This window comes from Anoplopoma fimbria, chromosome 11, assembly GCF_027596085.1.
Source record: "Anoplopoma fimbria isolate UVic2021 breed Golden Eagle Sablefish chromosome 11, Afim_UVic_2022, whole genome shotgun sequence".
Taxonomy (NCBI): domain Eukaryota; kingdom Metazoa; phylum Chordata; class Actinopteri; order Perciformes; family Anoplopomatidae; genus Anoplopoma; species Anoplopoma fimbria.
The window spans coordinates 8827122-8848388 of NC_072459.1; the positions used below are offsets into that span (position 1 = coordinate 8827122).

Genomic DNA, 21267 nt, shown 5'->3' on the forward strand with positions numbered 1-21267 from the left:
AGTATCAGTTTTAAATACTTCAATAAAGGCTTTAGTTGTAACTTATGAACCCTTTAGACAGTATAAGTCTGATGTTATTCTATATTATTGTTATTATCAACAGTTCTCATGTTTGGACCCAAACAAACCTGTTAGTCTGTCTCTTAATACTGTCTCACTTCCTGTCTGTGTCTCTCAGCTCCGACTCAATCGGCTCCTACTGAGGACATAAAACTTTAAAAACACAAATATATAGTTGCATCTTTAGGTTTAAGTTTCTTTTTTTGTAGTTTAAATCAGACAAACAGAAACATTACTGAAAAAACTGAAAATGGTGCAGTTGATGGGGACTATTTTTAATGGCGGATTAATCCTCATAGTGAGTTTGTTTAGATGAATTCACTGTTGGTTTGGGTCTGAAAATGAAGTAAATCCAGAATATAACCAGACTTAGTACTGTAGTGTAATTGTACTGATGTATAAATCATTAAAATGGCTGCTGTAAAGAAACACACTTTGTTTCCCCCCTCAACACCAAACAAAATATATTTAGAAGTCAGAGTAATAAAACTTTCCGTGTGTTTAATGGTCAGCTTTGTGTGGCTGGAGGTGATGACCCCAAGTGTTGCATCATGGGGGGGAAACACACATCAGTACTAGCAGTAGTAGTGTACTTCCTGTTCACAGAAACATCAGGCCGATAGCAGGAAGGACACGCTGACGAGAAAAGATGAAAGTTTGTCTTGGGGGGGACTTTACTTTGAAGTGCTCCAGATCACTTCCTGTCATTGAAGAATTTGGTTTTATGTCATGTGACTTTTTGTGGTTAATGTGCTGGTGGACTCCCTCATTCTCAAGTATTTGATTTTGAAGACAGAGGGAGTATTTACTCAAGTACTGTATTTAGAATCCTACTTAAGTATCACAAGTATTATCAGCTTCATGTAGTCAAATCATCAGCAGTAAAGGTATTCAGCTCAGTAAAAGTACTGCAGTATTCTAATCCCATGCAGTAAAAGTACTGCAGTATTCTAATCCCATGCAGTAAAAGTACAGCAGTATTTTAAGCTCAATGCAGTAAAAATACTGCAGTATTCTCATCCCATTCAGTAAAAGTACTGCGGTATTCTAAGCTTCATGTAGTAAAAGTACTATACTAATGTCATTTGACTTGAGTAAGATTTTGAATGCAGGACTTTTACTTTTACAGGAGTATTTGTACATTAAAGTGCTGGTACTTTTACTTCCTTAATGGCTCTTTAAAGCTCCATGATTCCCTTCCCTCAGTTTTTACAACCTTATTTCAGCAGCAGCTCATTAATCCCTCTTTGAGTTCAGTCATTGAACACAGCTCCACACTTCCTCTTTAATGCCGTTGTGTCATTTCCGGACGCTCGGCATTGAACACACGGCGGATGATGAGAAACAGCATCTCCGACCACATCCTTCCTCCGTCCTTCAGTCTCTCTCGTATTCAAAGATGAGTAACGTTGAGCTCATTCTGCTTTCTGTCCTCTGTCTGTCAGCTCTAACAGTAAATACAAAGAGGTGATAAATAGATCATAGCTTGTTTTTATTAAACATATAAATACAAAGTTCAACAGAGGAAATGAACATAAAGTACTTCTCTATAAAAGAGCAGATTAGAACAGAGTGAAGTAAGAGTTTAACAGAGAAGCTTCAGGCTGGTTTGGACTCCTCGGTTTCAGGTGATCTGAACATAACAGAGAGAGGAAGTTCTTCCAAAGACGGCCCAAAAAAACCTGCAGCTGGTTCTCTGAACAAAAACAAATGAAACGCCCCGTCATCAAAACTCATCATCCTTTAACACGTTCAACATTCGCCTCAACTTGTCCAAAAACTGTAAAAATCTGTGGAAACGCCTCCGCCTGTTTTCTCACCACGCTGCTCCGATTAAGACATGTTTAATGTTTTGTTTCTACCGTTGACCTGCATTCATCTCAGTGAGGAGTGGTGTAATCCATCACAGTGAACATAAAGTCTGCATTACTTTATATCTCAGGAAGATCATTCTGCTTTCAGAGGAATCCTATGTTATATAAATCATAAAAATCAATCCACTGAATCGAACAAATCAAGTCATTTTTAAAGGAAAAGATCATAAATCTTTTGATGTTTTCAGCAGTATAATGAGGGAATTTGCTGCTTTTACTTGTTGTACATGATGGTAATCAATATTAAGAGTTTTTGGATCGTTGCTCTGACAAATACAAGACATTTGATGACGTTTTAACAGTTTCACCTGATGAATCTAGAAAAAGAAGATTAATTGATCATGAAAATGATCTAGACTTTTCCAAATCAATAATTTTTGATCTGCGCTCCCTCCATGATACTGTAACGTTATTGTTCACCGTGATGGATTATAATCCTAAAGAGAGCTGAAAAAACCCCACGACTGACTGCAACTGACCAACAATGTGAAAATGTTAAAACTGTTGCATTCAGAATGGTCAACAATAAAAGTAAAGTATATTTAACCTTATTTAACCTGCAGAAGCTCATTTTAACAACGGTGAATCACCCGAGGAAGAGACTTAAACAGACACCAGTCCAGAGGTGTAAAACATCTGTTCCTCTGAGGATTAATCCGTAACGTCTAGATAACTTTCATTCATTTCTGTATCCGATGTTAAAATGTAATCTTATCAGCTCTGACGGTGAAACCTCCCCGAGAACCGACTCAGAGAGCCGCTGTGAAAACAAACAAACAGAAACAGGAAATGGTTGATTGTCTGTGAGAAGCTGAACAACATAAATCAGTTTTTCTCCATTCACCCCTCCCTGATGTTGAGTAACTGCCTCCTCTTTGTGGTGAAGTGAAGGTGACCTTTAACCCTTTAAAACCATAAACTAGTCTACTAGTGATGTATTTGTGTGTGTGAAGAGGACAGCGAACAAAGAGTCTGAACAATCTCTCTTCTCGTGTCCGTCCAGCTCTGCTGTACATTCTTCAGCAGTCTGAACTTGTAGTTTAAACCGTCTGATCCGGTCTGAGATCCACACAGACGGAGGTAGAGAGGTTGAGTGTCTGAAGGTTGTGTGGAGAATCACTGAGTAGAAACACACACACATACGTTCTTAAATGAGATTAAAATGTGCGTTTCTGTGAGTTCATCATCGTCAGCGTGACTGAAGTCTTTTGGCTTTATTTACAAAACTGCCTCATTATCAACAAACAGGAAATCCATCTGACTCCGCCTCTTAATGAGGTTTTCTACCAATCATGAAAATAAAAAAAAGTCTCTCTAAAATGATTCATAATAACAAAAACAGCTCTTTAGATAATCAATATTATTGCCGTTCCACCAAACCCATCGATGATATTTTTACTTTACAGTTTCTCATTATACTCTTTATATTTAAACACTTCCTGCTGTTCTGAAGGGATTTACATCTGGATGAAATAATATTCCGTCTGCCGCAACTTACAAAAAAAAAAAAAAAAAAAAAAATCCTCATTTGCGACCGTATCTTTGATCCAAGAAGTCAGAAATATGTCTGTGCTCTTTTTGTTCAACACAAGAAAGTTTTATATAAAAAATATAAAATGTCAATATATTCAAATAGAGCCGACGTGAAACAAGACATTTTAATGTTATTATCTTACATTCAAAGCTTCTATTCAGATTTTTAAATGAAGCTTTTAATGTCTGTCACCCTAAAAAATCCTTAATTTGAATAAAGTGATTTATCAGAAAAAATTACTATTAAATCAACTTTCTTAAGAGAATATAACTCGTTTGTGTGCAGCAAACAGCAATATTATTTTTAAAGTTTAAATGCCAACAAACCTGGATTAAAGCAGAATATTTTGTTAGATTAAAACATGTTGTGGATTTTAGAAATGATTAAAGTTAAAAAAAAAATCAAAAGACAATTACAACAAACAAAATAGAAAAGCTAAGCAGCATTTAAATGTTGATTCAGAATTTAAATGTCGTAGAAGAAGCTTCTAACGAGTAATTATTTCTACAATGACCTTTTATTGTTGTTTATATATCTGTTTCTAGCTGCCTTTTACAGACACCATTTCCCATGAAGCCCACAGACTGCTGGTGTTTCATGGGAACTGTAGTTTTCTTTGTATGCTCACAAAAGAGGTTGTAGTTTTACTTTGTTTCTGATACAAACGTTTCAGTCGGAGCTGAATTAGAAGTTAGAAACATTAAAGTTACGAGTCTAGAGGATCAGAGGCTGAAACGGGAAGTGACGTCATGACTCCGCCTCTCTATCGCGTCGTACAGATTATATACGGACGGCGACCATCTTTGTTTGGATCGTATTCAGATCAGAGGATTGAGATACACTGATTAAACATCTTAATGAGCAGCAGAGAGAATATTTTATCATCCAGGTCATTCTAAAATGTTTTTGATGTTTTTTTCGGCCTAAGTCGTCGTGGCGACGCAGGAGAAGCTCTGACTGTGTGGATCAGTTTCATGGCTGAAGATGAAACTCTACGAACACATCGTACTCATTGCTCCAGACGTCTGAGGCCGTTTTCTCCTCGAACCCTTCGATTGTTTATCTGCTGGTTTATGACGACTTCCTGTCTGACCGATTTCTGAACGAGAGAAGAAGAGTGTTTGAAACATTGATCACATGATCAAGCTCTGTTCGGTCTGTTTGCACTGATGATGAAGACCAGAGACTCAGTCAAGATGCTCAGTGTCATCATCATCACCATCATCCACATCATCATCCTCTGTTCTTCCTCAGCCTGGATGACTAGTGATGAAGATGCAGAAGAAGAGTTTCTCCTGCTGAGTCTTCAGATTAGAAAAACAAGAGAGGAAAACAGTCTTTTTTTTCATTTCCTCTCATTCAACACATGAACCCACCCCCACACTCAAACCCCCGACCCCCAGCCCCTCTCCTGAATCAGCTCCACGCCGCTCCGCCTCATCTCTGGCCGTGGAGCGCCGACACCACGGGGGCTGCTGGGGGCCGCTGGGCTGTGAGACGCTGGGGGCCACATGGGCGTCTGCTGCATGTGGTGGTGGTGGAAGTGGTGGTGCATGTGGGGGCCCGTGGGCGGGCCGGGGGCAGCCAGGCCGGCTGGTGGCCTGGCGGAGAGGACGCCCAAAAGGAGCCGAAGCCCGACGTGGAGGAGGGGGTCGGGGGGAGCAGGCCATGGACGCGGCCTGGTGGGAGGAGCCCCGGGGCCGGGGCCGCACTCAGACGCCCGCAGCTTTGAGAACATGGTGATGGCGTCGGGGAAGTTGGGCGGAGTGGCGGGCGTGTTTCTGGGGGTGCACATCTGTTTAAAGAACACAAGACATGAATCTCATGATGATGTCGACTTTATTCATGTTTTTAATCCCTAATACCCTCATTTTATTTTAACTGTTAATTATTTCCCGAGATGAAGGTTTCAAATCCTGAAACAGATTTCTGACTTTAACGTTTGGTGTTAATGATTTCTTTACTGTAACAAGCCTTTAAAACCAGGAAAGGACGACAATTATGTCATAGTATGATGTCCAAAAGACGATATCGATATATCAATAAAATATTTATATAATATTGATACAAAATACATCAATATAATATAAATATTATTACCCAGCCATAGTTTTTAATGGTGGACTCACAGAGTGCGTGTGAGAGTGTAAATTACACTTGTTTTGATGTACTCACTGAGGACGTTTGACATTTAGCAGCTCGACACGTCCTCAGTGAGTACATCAAAACAAGTGTAATTTACACTCTCACACGCACTCATAAACGTACACAAACATACACACACACTCACACACACACACACAGACACAGATCATATAGCATCCAGAAATAGAGGAGGATCCTCTCAGCTGTGCAACAGGAAGCTGCAGGGAGGAGATATTCAGAAACACACACACACACACACACACACACACACACACACACACACACACACACACACACACACACACACACACACACACACACACACACACACACACACACACACACACACACACACACACACACACACACACACACACACACAGAATGTTTCTGACCAAAACAACTATAAAATCCCACTGAACTTTGTTTAGTGTAATAACTTTATTACCCAAAGTGCAATTATTCTATTTGGTAAAGTTTTATTGCAACTTCCTGTCTCCGACTTTATTGTCGTTTTTTTCATGTTTTGATTAAAGGGTTTTTTTCTGCTGCGATGCTTCAACCTCCTGAATGAGATCAATGAAGTTGATGTGATTTGTCCAAATAAATAAAGGTTTTTTTAGTAGAAATGCTGTTTCCTTCTAAATGTTTCTCTGTCACGTTGTTTGACAAAAGTAGACTCATGAAATGTTTTATTAGATATTTTTTCCACAGTCAGCTGATTCCATCTCAACAAGTTCATCAATCAACCTGATCAGGATCTGATGTTATTATTATTAATAATAATAAACAAGTCTGATACATAAACACATGAACGTTGGACTCATCGCAGGCTGCATCTCTGAGTACTACACCGTACACAGTAGTATTAGTGCCGTTTGAAGTAGTGTTCCTGTTGTACACAGTAGTATCTCAGCTTTATACAGTAGTATTACTGCTGTACACAGTATCTCTGCTGTTTACAGTAGTATTACTGCAGTAACACTGACTCTTTTCTCTTTCATGCTTGTGGCATCAGGGCAACATGGAGTCATGTTGGGACAGCTTGAGCGTAGGATGAAGAGGGGGAGGGATGAAGAGGGGGAGGGAGGAAGAGGGGGAGGTCTAGCAGCTGATGCTTCCTTCTTTCTCTCAGACCTCTGCAGCTGTACAGTCCTGTACACGTACACGCACACACACGAGATGATGTCACCTCACCTTACTGCACCCAAAACCAAAACAAACCTCACACACACACTCACTCACTCACTCACTCACTCACTCACTCGCACACTCACACACACACACACACACTTGCTCCCTCCTCATCCTCTGAAGCTCTGCCCAGTGACCGACAGACACGTATACCAACCGAGGAAGAGGAGGGAGGAAGAGAAGGGAGGAAGAAGAGGAGGGACTTCAGGGGGCATGGGAATTCACAACATTAACCCAAACTCTTGTATGTTTAAGAACGATGCACACATCTCAGTTCACTTATCTATATTTTATATTATTTATTCCTACATTTTGTGTTTAATGTCCAAGTTTATGCTTTTTCTTTAATTCATTTTAGTACGACGGACTCAGACTCCTTTTGTTCACACAGGAGTTCATTCTTGTTTATTTCTGTTTTTAGGACAGAGACTTGGACTCACCATCTGGTGGTGGTGAGTGGGGATGTTGGCCTCCTGGAAGAAGGAGCTTAAAGCCGTCTGTAAAGAGAGAGAGAGATTATGATTTATTTATATTAAAAACCAGCGACATACAGAAGTATAGAAGTCAAACTTTCCTTTTCTGAGTCCCTCTGACCTCAGAGAGGAAGAAGAGGTCACGTGATCTGGAGGTTAAAACTAGTTTCTCCTCTCTGGGATCTAGAATCCAGTTTGTGGTCCACAGAGATGAATCACTTCCTCTGAAGAGCAGAGATTTGTTTGGCTCATTTTCTCTCAATCAAACTGAAATAAATGTCAAACCTGAGCGGTTCATAAAACATGAAACATTTCAATTTGATTTATCTGTCTTAAGTCAAAAGATGTTTAGTTTAATATCACAGAAGAGAAATAAAAACCAGCAGATATTCACATTTAAGAAGCTTCAAGAAATAAATATTTGTCTTAATATTTATTTTAATGATCATTAACATGGTTACAGAATCATTTCCAGTTTTTGACTCTGAATTTGCTAATTTAAGTTTCTGTCAGAAAAATGAAAACAATAAAGTTATTTCTCTGGTAAAAACAAAGTCATAAATGAGCTCATTAAATGATTGTCATGACATAAATGCAAATTATTTTAATAATCACACAACAGTGTTTGGTAACTTTTTTAAACAATACCATATTTACTAAATTAAAGCTGAATTGATCTGTTGATTAATAGGAAAATAAACAACTTCTTCTTTTATTTAAATTAATTAACCTTTCACAAACATTTACTGGTTCCAGCTTCTGAAGTATGAGAATATTCTATGAGGTACTATGTAAACAAACTATTATTATTATTATTAACATCACTATTATATCTGAAGACGTCTCAGTAAACTGATAAAATAAAGACGTATTATTGATAATAAAGATTATTTTCCTCCCTGATGTTCTGCTGGAAGGAAAACATAGGAAACACAGTGAAACGTAAACAGCAGCTGTCATGGCCGCCTCTGCAGCAACCAGGAAATGAGTAGTTCAACAGAAACATGAAACATGTCGTCTTTGTTCTGAAGGAGGTTTTTTTTTCTTTAAAGTCTCGGAGGACAAACGGATGTCTGATATTTGGAGCTGGAAGTGAAACTGTAGTACGAGTTGTTAAATAAACGGTGACACATGACTTCCTCTAACTGGAGGCCTCTTTTCTCACCAACACTTCAATGAATGCTGTGGTTTCCTCCCTCCTCCCCCCTCTGGTTGTTTGACAACAGCAGCAGCGCAGCAGGAATGTCTGCCGTCTGACGTGACCCACATCTCAAAGAGCTCTGCTGCCTTTGTGTGGAGTCCACGCTGATCTCAGGTCAGTTCTCAGGACCTGCTGCTGTAAACTCGTCACGGTGGATGTGAAGGACAGCGTTTCTCTGTGCCGGAGGTTTGATTCCACCGGTAGAGACATGAAAACACTCTGGTTCTAGAGTGATAGTTCTTCTTTAGACTCAATGTGACGGATGTTTCCACGTTCTAAACAGATTAAAGAGTCTCTTAAAGAGTTGTAAAAATGGACGTTCTGCTAAAGATAAACGACTGTAAAGTTAAAACGCTTTAAGTATTTAGTCATTGAACATCAGGTAGTTTAGTAAAGTATCTTTCTATGTTTCACCTGGTGGCTCCGCCCCTCTGCTCACCTACGTCTCGTTCCCTCATCAGCCTCTCAGTTCAAAAACCGGTTCAGTTCCTTTCACTCTCTGTCACACCATCAACGTTTCCCACCCTAGACCTGAACCTGAACCTGAACCTGGAACTGAACCCACCTGCCTGTTGTACCTGTGAGCTGAATTCAAATAGTTTTTGTCCAAAGATGTTTAGTTCAGTGTGGTAAGTGACAAAGAAAAGAAGCCGGATGTTTTTCTCTTTAGCGTTAAAAATATCTGAAATGATGAACAGATTATCTGAATAGTTGCTGATTCATGTTGTTGGGTTTGACTGTTTTACACATTCAACCAGATATAATCATCACGCATTAGTGCATCATGTGACTCGCTGTCCTCCAACCAGAGATCAAGTCTCATCACATGTTCTTCTGTCCAGGTAACATTCAGATAAATAATACAAAACACATCGTCAGCTGACCATCTTAAATTATTTCTCTTATTTTGTGTTTGAAATAAAAAAAGACTGAAAAGATGAAACCATAAATGAGAATATCTGCAGATTAAACTTCCTGTTGATTTATCGACCCTTAAGAATGAACTTGTGTTGGCGCTTTAAAACTGAAACCGACTCCTTTCAGCCTGAGTCAATCAGAACCTGAGCCTCCTCCTCCTCCTCCTCCTCACTGACCGCTCCTCCTCAGCAGGTGGAGGAGCGGTAGGAATAAAACCATCTGGAGGCTCAAAGGATCCTTCGGGTGTCGTCAGCTGTTCGACAGATATCATTTCAGCCGGAGGTCAGCTGACGTGAACCGGAGAAGAGCTGCAGTTTGTCATCTATTAAAATGAATCTGTGACTATTTTGATAATCAGTTTAAGTAGTTTTATAAGAAGAGAAAAAGTCTAAATTCTTTGTTTTCCAGCTCCTTAAATATGTCTGAGACAGTAAATGAATATCTTTGAGATGTGAACAAAATGAGACATTAGAGGACGTTTGTCTTTATACTTTAGGAAACACTTTGACATGTTATAGACCAAACAAATAATAAATTAATATAAAATATTTAAAAAACTGATAAATCGATGCTGAAAATAATCATAAGTTGCCGCTTTAAACAGCAGAGTTGACAATAATAAATGCACGGCTCCAATTAAATTTCATTTCTGGTTATCTGACATTTATTTAATTGACTAATCACGTTGTCTATAAAATAGAAAATGGTGAAATCAGTTTCCGTGATGAGTTCGTCCTTATCTGCTCTCCAAAAGCTAAAATAATCCAGTGGTTTAACAGTTTACAAACATAGTGATACATTCTTAAAAGAACAGTTATATAACATGAGAAGATAAATGTGATTTTTAACCGGTTTAGCAGAGAGGAATCCGTTTATCATCCTGTGAGATTTGATCTGAACAAACAAGCCGAACCTGAAGTTTATCATCAGAGTGATGAGAACATGTTATCATGTTATCAGGTCGGACTAGATGCACCATGACAGTTTGGTTCTCCGTGTTCACATCGAGCTGTTTGTTTCCAATGACGGCCATTAAACCATAAATCTATGGGTTGTTTTATGTTCCCAGGGTTCTTAATGAAAGAGATAGTTGAGGGTTTTATTCTCAGTTTAAATTGAAGAAGCATGAAGGAGGATTCAGATTTTAACGTTTTTAAAATCAAGAAAGCTGTTCAAGCGTCGGTTTGAAGTACAAAATGTTTTAAGTAAAAGTACAACATCAGCAGAATATAAGCTGCAGTTGACTTAAACATATTGATCCAGAGAAACATTTGACCTTGGAGGAAGAACCCTGCTGAGAACTAAAGGTCACACTAAGACGATGAGATGAGGAACGAATAACCCTAAGAACATTTATCACTTCATAAACAATAACCAAGCTTTAACGACTAGAATGTTTTTATTAAAGCGGATAGCCTTTGGAAGCCCATTTCTTCTTATTTCCAAATAATGACTTAGTCTCTTAAATAATAAGTTAGTATCTAAAAAATATTTATTATCTCATAATAATGACTAAGTATCTCAAAATAATGATCAAGTATCTCATAATTTATTACCTCATAACAATGACCTAGTATCTCAAAATAATAAGTTAGGAGCTCAAAATAATAAGGTAGTATCTCAGAATAATGACTTAGTATCTCAAAATAATGACTTAGTATCTCAAAGTAATAAGTTACTATCTCAAAATAATAAGTTGGAATATCAAAATAATGACCTAGTATCTCAAATAATGAGTTAATATCTCAAAAAACCGACTTAGTATCTTACAATAGTGACTTAATATGTCAAAAATAATAAATATTTCTAAAAATAATGAATTCTCAAACAATAACATAATATTTCACAATAGTGACTTGGAGGATGTTTTTGTACATTGTCAGTAATGTTCTCCCATGTGTGTGTTTAATGTGTGGTGTTAAGGGGACACTGGCCTGTGGGGGAACATGAGGGACACAACACCCATACTAGCTTTGGCTGCTATGCTAACAACAACTAGCTTAGCAATGACACGGTTGATTCCTGTCGAGAATGTAAACAGAGAAACGGCCGACGGGCTCGAGCACCACGTCCTCAGTGCTGCTAGCTTAGCCGGAGTTAGCTCCTGCGGCGCATGGTCGTGAAAGCAGGACGTAAACACTCTAAATACCCACCGTGAGGAGGGGGTTTGAACGTGTCTCCAGCTCACTCACACTGGTAGAGGATCAGATAAAGGGTCGGATAAATCAAGGCGCTGGTTCTCACCTCGAACTGCCAGTGGGCCGCCTGGAGGAGCTGCTTCGCCTGGTCTGCGGCGCAGCCAGCAGTCAAAACAAACTGGTTGATCATGACTTGATGTCTGAGTTCGTCCATATTCACCGACATGACCGCTTCTCCTCCGCGACGAGCAGCTGATTTACGTGGAAAAATAAAACAAAAATGAAGTCTTCTCGCTGGATCGACGCCTCTGAAACCCGTCAAAGCCCCGCTGCTCGCTGCCCGTCTCCCACCGCCGAGTCTCCGCAGCCTTCAAGCAGCAACAACAATATTTTCGTGTCGTCACCAACAACAAAGAGCAGCGCGCTTCTGATTGGACGGCTGCGGAGCGAGGGGGGCGCTAGAGGGCCGCTGATTGGTTGACGCGTTTAAACTTACTTGGTGCGATTGTTTTACCTCACAGAGACGCCGCCGACGGGTGGAGTAAATCAGATTCTCGGGCAATAATGACACACCCGCCCTCTGTGGTTATGCACGCGCTATTATCCATGTCCCTTACACTGACGTCATGTGTCTGAGTGGATATTTGGTGAATACACAGAGCTGATTGGCTGCTTCGTTTGGCAGGTATGTAAACTAAATACACAAATAAACACAGTTGATACTTCTATATTACTTTTAGTTTTGTATATATAATTCTGAAATATATTCTACTGATAGGGATTATTTCATTATTGACAATTTTATATGTCATGTTTATATTTTATGCTATATCGAATAGTATTTATATTTGGTTGCTGAAATAAAAAATAACAATTACTATATATTACTCTGAGTACAATGTTTACATATATAAGAGGGAGATAGTTTCAATGTGTACTTCTATTCTTATTCGTGTGTGTGTGTGTGTGTGTGTGTGTGTGTGTGTGTGTGTGTGTGTGTGTAAAATGTTAAGTAATTATAAAAAGGTAAGGTATGAACATATTGAAGTAAATTTACTTTATATATAATTACTTAACATTTTTATGTACAATACAAAGTACAACTGTGTAGCCCGACGGTAGATGTGTCCTATTATGTGTTTGTTTTGCAAAATGTTTGAAAATAGAATGAATATTTTCTTTTTTATTACACATCAGAAAAGGAAGAAAACATCCTGGGAAGCTGCAGGATTCATATAAAAAGTAAAGTATGCAAACGTTTGTATTTAATTAAAACTGTGTGAGGAACGTCTTTGAAGGTTCATGATAAAATAAGATAATCCTTTATTAGTCCCGCAGCATGGAAATTTACAGGATTACAGCACCATAGGGTATAGTGCAAACAAGAGACATAGTAAAGAAACAACATCAAAACAAGTATTATAAATAAGTAATAAAACAGTAAAGAATATTATATAAGTAAAAAAAAAAGTAAAAAAATAACTAGAATATTATATATACAGACAGAATAATTATAGTATTGCACAGAGTATTTATATTGCACAGATGTTATTGTTGTGTGGTCTACTGGGATGGTAGACAGAGCAGGAAGGGAGGTGAGGACGGACGGGAGCAGAACGGTTCTCCTGATAGAATCCCAGTGTTCTCCTCATGTGAGTGATGCAGCTCCTGTTAATAATTCAGGTGAGGTGGAAGAACATCTATTTATAATGTATCGGTGGAGCAGGTGTTTTTACCTGAAGGGTGTTTGGATCTGGACAACAGATTAAACTCTGTTTAAATCTGTATTTAACCTTTTAACTTGTATTTCTAAGGTTAAAATCATTTCATACTGTCTTTAAGTGTTTACTGTGAGTGAAATACTCAAACCCTCTAAGAAACTGGTATCAACATGTGATCTGGATCCGCTGGTCTTTGTGTTTACACTATCTGAGATCTGATCACCTTCTGATGAAGTCATGTTCTCCTCCCTGGTGGAGGAAGTGTTCAGATCCTTTGTCTCAGTAAGAGGATTTTTACTGTTTTAATGTATTTTAACATCGTTGTATTAGTACTTTTACTGTATAACAGGATTTTTACTGTCTGGTATTAGTACTTTGACTGTATCAAAGTATTTTTACACTGTGGTATGAGTACTTTAACTGTTACAGGTTCTATTTACAGTGGTGTATAAGTACTTTCACAGTAAAATAGTATTTTTACAGTGTGGTACTAGTACTTTTATAGTCACAGTGTATTTTTACTGTGTGGTATTAGTACTTTTACTGTACCAGGGTATTTTTAACAGAGGTATTAGTACTTTTACTGTAACATAGTATTTCTACTGTGTGGTATTAGTACTTTTACTGTAACATGGTATTTATTCTGTGTGGTATTAGTACTTTTACAGTAAAATAATATTTTACAGTGTGTTAATGGTACCGTTATAGTAATATAGTATTTGTACAGTGTGGTATTAGTACTTTGATCTTAACAGAGTATTTTTACAGTGTAGTATTAGTACTTTCACTTGCACTGGAGTATTGTAACAGTGAAGTATTTGTACTTTTACTTGTACTCCATCCATCTATTCATTCATCATGGTTCATTTAAAGGTATCTGGCGCCCTCTGCTGTCCATAGCGAGCACTACCTGTGAACACAAACCAGCTTCACTACATTTACATTTTAAAGAATTATTATTACTTAAATGAAATATTTGTTTGCATAATTCTTGTGTTCCTTCTCAAATGTCAGGGGTTTATTTTAAATATTATAGGAAAATATGAATCATCATATTTTTACTCCTTGAGGTCTTCAGGATAAATGTTCACGTTTATTTTTGGTTCAAGAGAAAAAATTTGACTATAAATTCAAATTATTCTTGGACGAAGTAAACAAATATCAGTTACAGTAATTTAATATTTGAGCCTCTGAACATTTTCCTTCTGTTATGTTTATTACAGCCTCTAGTATATTTTTAGTGGTGTGTATATATAATTCTGCTTACTTTTTTTTCCTACTGATTGTTTTTATCAAAATTTGTTCTATTGAGAACAGATTTGACTTAATTTACAGTTTGATGTTTGTAGTTTTCATTATACATATGAAAAAAACAATTTAAAAGAGAGAAAAAATAGACGTTGTTACAAATACATGTGAATGTACTTCAACATCCAAGTTAAATAATAATAATTATTAAACCAACAAAAAAAGTCTCTCCTCCTGTCTGTCTGTCTGTCTGTCTGGGAGTCAAGTCCACCATCAGACCTTTTAATCCGTCTCTGAGTCCTGATGGTTTCAGTGGTCAGCTGCCCTGACCCCTGACCTCTGCTGGAGGTCATGTGATGTGTTGAGGGGACACGGGTCGTCTGAGGACTCGTCTGTGTTTCATCCCACAGCGGGTTTGAACAATGAGACATGACAACAGACGAGTGTTGTGATCAGAACACAACAAAGACCAGTTTCCTCCAGCTGACTGGTTTTACTGGTTCCATTGTGTTGCTACATCAAACTGGAGGAGAGTACTTTGAAAAGTACCACTGGACATGAAGTACAAGGCTGCACGTGTTTTCTGGACCTCTGGGTTTTCTGTCTTGTCTTAAGTGCCAAAATTTACTAAATACATAAGTTCAATTTGGAAGTACAGCGGTATTCCCGGCACCTTGCAGTAAAAGTACAGGAGTATTTTACAGCTTTAGTAACTTAACAGAATTGACCATAACATATATGATCATCTTATAGAACAAAGATTAAACATAGTATTTAAATTAATTTAAAGCGTACACATTGATGTATTAGTAATAATAATAAAAAATATATTTTACTGCATTATTACCATTTTTTACTTTGATACTTTAAGTACATTTTGCATACAAATACTGTTTGCAAGTTAAACGAGGAGCCCGTAAATGTCAATAAATGTGTACAATTTCATTATTTTTTTATTTTCAAAAGGGACTGAAATAACGCTAAATAGTAAAGCATCATTAAAGTGTTTCTCTGTCTTTTTTATTTAAGCTAATGTTTGAGTTTTAAAAGATCCAGACTGTCTTCTTCTTCTTTTGATTTATTCTCCGTCCGTCTTTTATTTTGGATGAGACCTCGAGAACATTAATTAAATGAAACACACCTGTTTTATTTATTTTTCCTCTAAAATCAGTGAAGTTAATCCTGTTTCATTGTGTGTGTGTGTGTGTGTGTGTGTGTGTGTGTGTGTGTGTGTGTGTGTGTGTGTGTGTGTGTGTGTGTGTGTGTGTGTGTGTGTGTGTGTGTGTGTGGGACACATTTACAGCAACGGTTTTCTTCACATCCAACTCTGCAGAGACATTAGGACTTTAGAGACATCAGGACTCTAGAGACCAGGAAGTGTTTTTATTACTTTACAGTTTTCTTTGTGAGGCTTCAGGAAACCTCTCAGCCTCACTAACACAACGATCAGGGGGACACAGCTTTTTGTTTGGCCCTCTGTCCCTTTATATGAATTAGAGTACATTCCTGCACACACACACACACCATTAACACACACACACACACACACACACATACGTACACACAGTAAAACACACACACCATGAGTCCAGACTCTGGGTCCAACAAGCAAAAGTCCTGCTTTTAAAATCCTGTATGAACAGAAAGTACTTTATAGTATTCTGAGCGTCATGCAGTAAAAACACAATAGTATTATCTACTTCATGCAGTAAAAGTGCAGCAGTATTCTCGGCTTAATGCAGTAAAAGTACAGCAGAATTCTTGGCTTCATGCGGTAAAAGTACAGTAGTATTCTCGGTTACCTGAAGTAAAAGTACAGTAGTATTCTCAGCTCCATCCAGTAAAAGTACAGCAGAATTCTTGGCTTCATGCGGTAAAAGTACAGTAGTATTCTCGGTTACCTGAAGTAAAAGTACAGTAGTATTCTCAGCTCCATGTAGTAAAAGTACTGCAGTATTCTAAACGCAGATATACTTATACTCATTATCCGATAGATACTTTGGTCACAGTAACAGTTTTTTGTTCTGAATTAATTATATACAGTAGCAGTCAAAAACTTGAACTTGAATATTAACTTATAACATTTAAATCGGTTAATAACAGTTTTCTTGCCCGTAAAGAAAGATCTATAAATGAATCATAATGTATATACAGTACCAGTCAAAAGTTTGGACACACCTTCTCATTCAACTACTTTGAAGAATGTAAAATATAAAACATATTCTGGTTTGTTGAGCATTTGTTTGTTTACCACATAATTCCATATGTGTTCCTTCATAGTTGTTGTCTTCAATAAATAAAGAAAAACCATTGAATGAGAAGGTGTGTCCAAACTTTTGACTGGTACTGTATCTAACTGTGGCTGTCAAATAAATGAAGTAGAATTAAAGAATACAGCATTTGCACATTAAATGTTGAGGAGCAGAGGTGTAAAGTAAAGACATATCAGTGCCATTCATTCAAGTACAATTCTTGTATTAATTTATCTATTGAAACATATTTATTCCTTCATAGGTTCACTTTAAGTTGATGTTATGTTAATGTCAATTTATTGCATTTCAGATTCATTTAAATCTTTGAAGAATCTAAAATATGAAACATATTCTGGTTTGTTGAGCATTTGTTTGTTTACCACATAATTCCATATGTGTTCCTTCATAGTTTGGATGTCTTCAATAAAGAAAGAAAGAAAGAAAAACCATTGAATGAGAAGGTGTGTCCAAACTGGTTCTGTACATTTGAAGTTTATTTGCTGTATTATCAAAGTAGCCAGGAGTCAGAGGGCCCCTGTTGGGTCCGCGGGCCTCAGCCTGAGAACCCGCCTTGGCAGCAGCCTCAGTTGACTTGAGGGTGATTAAAAATGAGTCGCCAAGGCAACCAGCGGGCCAATGGAGGCCCGGGTAGCTGTTGACATGGTGGGGGGGTCCGTCACTACGGTAACCGGACAAACCTCCTGCTCCAGGTATTAAACTGCCTCCTCGGACTCCCGCCGCAGACCGAGCACCGTGCGCAGGAATCCAGCTCCTCTTCATCACAAACAGGTGCTTTTAGAGAAAACTGAGGCTGAACCATCGATCTGCTGCTGATCGATCAGGATTTAAAACAAAAAGCCTCCATTCAACGTCACAGGGGACAGAAAGGTGAGTTTATAACTTTATAATAAGAGTCTTTTATTATTATTTTATTACAAGGCCTCAAACACCCGGTAACATAAAACTGCTCCATTTGATGCGTTTATTTAAGAAAATAAATGATATATTGAACTGCACTTGCAAGCATGTTATTTTATATAATTTAATTAAAATATTGACTGATTGATTAATAAGTAGCAATAAAAGTAGTCATTGTTCTAAATAAGCGGATTCTGCGCGTAAAAAGCCCATTTCATCCAAATGTTTATTATAATTGTGTTATTTACAATTTTATATAACAAAATTATGAATAACTCTATTTTATAGAAGGTTTCTCTTAAGTTTTCTTTACAATTTAATGAATTTGTTTGGATTTAAGGCCTACAGAGTTGGTCATGACGCGCTCTGTTCATGCGCCAAGTGCGCAACACAGATGTTCAGGAAAGACATGGAGACAGAAAAGATCATCAGATACTCAGAGTTGTTCTTTTAAAGACTTTCAGATACTCAGAGTTGTTCTTTTAGTTTCTACATCTCCAGGTGACAGACTCACCTCTGGATGGAAACCTTTCTGCTCTCCACACTGAGGCTCTGTTTTCAAATCGGGCCCGGCATTGTTCTTCCGTTTCACACTTTTGTTAAAGTCGGCTGTATTTCTCCGGTCCTGTCAGGCGGTGGCAGGTGGAGGAGGAGCCGGGTGACGGAGAGCCATGCTGTCTCTGAGCTTCACCGACCCGTGGCCTGAGGGCTCCGTGGGGCTGGAGGAGGAGGTGGTGACCGCGGCCGCGCAGGCGGAGGAGCGGGACAGCAGCAGCAGCAGCTCCATCAGCTCCATCAGCTCCATCAGCTCCATCAGCCTGGACGACAGCCTCACCAGCCTGCAGTGGCTGCAGGAGTTCTCCATCCTCGGGCCCAGCGTGCCGCCGCGGGTCCCCAACCAGCCGCACCTGTTCGGCCAGCACCAGCCGCCGGGCTCCGACGCGCCGGCCTCCCCTCTGGCCGGGGACCCCGCCTCCATCGGCATGCCCCTGACCCCGGGGAAGCCCACGGCGGCGGCCTACAGCAGGTTGCAGTCTCTCCCGGGCATCGTGGCTCACGGGCACTGCCCCGACGAGGTGGACTACAAAACCAACGCGCGCATCAAGCCGCCGTACTCGTACGCGACGCTCATCTGCATGGCGATGCAGGCCAGCAAGAAGACCAAGATCACCCTGTCCTGCATCTACACCTGGATCACCGACAACTTCTGCTACTACCGACACGCGGACCCCACCTGGCAGGTAGAGGACCCCCACACACACACACGCACACACACACACACACACACACACACACACACACACACACACACACACACACACACACACACACACACACAGCTTATTGTTTCCAGCACACTTTCCATTGTTTGAGTTTCTTTCAGGTCAAATCACAGCTGGAAACATGATTTCTTTCTATTTAAAGAACAGCAGAATAAATCCTGCCCCGGTCTAAAGAAGTATTAGAGACTTAAAGCTGCTGATAATTAATAATATTAGAGCTCAGCAACACAAAAAACTAAACAAATACTTTATTTTTTATCACATTGCTGCAGAAACACGTGATGGAGAAGGAGAAAGAGGAGGTGCAGCAGCAGATTTCTTCAGGAATTTTCCTGAAAAAGTTTAATTTAGCCGGATAAATGATTGATGGGGCAGTTAGCTGTACTCCCGTGTTCCAGAGCATTCTGTTTTTGAGAAGCAGTACATGGGGCAGATAATATTTAACAAAAGGTCATCGGGTCACTGCTCCATTTTAACTTCAACGAGTGGGGGGGGGCCTTAATGTGGTGCTCTGGCATCTACACTTCCTGCCTCACTACTGATGAACAATCAGCTTAAAGGTGGATTCTCTTTAAGAAACATTTGGGGCTGATTTGTTTGCTTGATGAGAAGATAAATACCTCACTCATGTTTTAACTGGAAATATGAAACTATAACCAGCAGCTCGTTAGCTTAGCTTAGCATAAAGACTGGAAACAGGGGGAACAGCTAGGGTCTTTAACTATATCAATTTAAACTTAACTAAGTATTTCACAGCCTTTTTCTAAAACTAACTAAGTATTTAAACCATCTTTTCCTAAACCTAGCTAAGTTGTTTCCTGTGAAGACTGAAGTTTATTTTGAAAAGACTTCATAAAAGGAGCAGAATTTGATGCATGTCGTCATGTGACATGGATTTACTTCAGTGAAGTTTTCTTTATTTTGGTATTATAGCAGCGAGACACTGAAACAAATGAGATATAACATGTTAATCAGCTTTAGAGGAGCTGGTAGGTGGATGTTGTCAGCTACAGAACAAGCCAGGCTAGCTGTTTCCAGTCTTTATGCTAAGCTAAGCTAACCGGCTGCTGGTTCATATTTACCGGATAGACATTAGAGTGGTGTCGTATTGAACATGTAAGAAAACCAATATGGCGTCTAAATAAAGCCGGTTTACAATCCTCACGTGACGATGCGGTCTCCATTTTCAGAACTCCATCAGACACAACCTGTCGCTCAACAAGTGCTTCATCAAGGTGCCACGGCAGAAGGACGAGCCAGGGAAGGGCGGTTTCTGGAAGATCGACCCGCAGTACGCTGAGCGCCTCCTGAGCGGCGCCTATAAGAAGAGGCGGATGCCTCCGGTCCAGATCAACCCGGCGCTGCAGAACCGGCTCAGGGTCTCCCTCCAGCCCCCGTCCAGAGGCCCCTGCAGCCCTGCGGGAGGTCAAAGCAGCCTGTGCATCGACACAGAGTCCCAGCGGCTCCTCCGGGAGTTCGAGGAGGCGACCGGCGCCGACCAGAACTGGGACCCTCACCTGGCCGAGGGGACCATGCTTGGGTCCTGGCCCGTGGTGCGAGGGAGAGGTGGGCACAAGAGGAAACTGGGCTCCAGGACTGGCGGCGCCAAAGCAACCCGGCGCTCCAGCTCCCCACTGCTCTCCACAGACGAACAGAAGGACATCGGACCCCTGAAGGGGGACTTCGACTGGGACGCCCTGCTGGACTCGGCCCTCAACGGGGAGCTCAGTCTGGACGGAGGAGAAGCTCTGAGCCCCATCATGAAGGAGGAGGACCTGACGGTGCGAGGGACCCACATCTCTCCGGTCGAGGCCCCCGCAGGGACAGGGGACATCCACGTGTTGGTGGAGACCCAAAGGAGAACAGACGGGTCGGACTTTGACGAGGAGACCTTCCTCGCCACGGCCTTCCTGGAGAGCCCCTGGCCTGAAGAGGAGGAGCAGGGCCGCAGTGACTTCCTTTGTAGCTCCTCCGTCAACCTGGACCAGCTGTTTGACCTGGGAGACTCTTTAGGAGGAGACCCGAGCACCCGGATCGACACCCTCCTCTGAGGAACAGTTGGTCCTCTTTCTCACTGAAAACTCTCTGAGGAATAACAGAGTCTTGTTTGTTTTTTTACACTAAAGAAACTCTCATTTTCTTTTTCAAGAGGTTTAAAGTATTTTCTTAGGTACATTTTAAGATTCTTGGAGGAAGTACATTTCCAATGACATCACAGGAAGAAAAAAAACAATAAAACCATGAGATGACTTGAGACAAACAAAGTAATTTTTTGAATTAGGTCCACCAGAAAGGGACACGGTGAAGC

General features: G+C 39.8%; 2 protein-coding genes across 2 annotated transcripts; one reads left to right on the plus strand and one right to left on the minus strand.

The window, feature by feature from the left end:
* Positions 1-4905: 4905 nt before the first annotated feature.
* ubald2 (UBA-like domain containing 2) lies at positions 4906-11896 on the minus strand. The gene is given in 8 exon segments (XM_054607762.1): positions 4906-4940; positions 4943-4967; positions 4970-5040; positions 5043-5118; positions 5121-5144; positions 5147-5263; positions 7248-7304; positions 11644-11896. Coding segments are annotated over 8 exon segments (525 nt in total). The 5' UTR covers positions 11764-11896.
* A 5619-nt stretch (positions 11897-17515) lies between these two features.
* On the plus strand, positions 17516-21010 carry foxj1a (forkhead box J1a). Its single transcript, XM_054608168.1, has 3 exons — positions 17516-17646; positions 18309-18917; positions 20150-21010. The coding sequence occupies exons 2-3, from the start codon at positions 18348-18350 to the stop codon at positions 21008-21010; spliced, it is 1431 nt and encodes a 476-aa protein (XP_054464143.1). The 5' UTR covers positions 17516-17646; positions 18309-18347.
* The last annotated feature ends 257 nt before the right edge of the window (positions 21011-21267 follow it).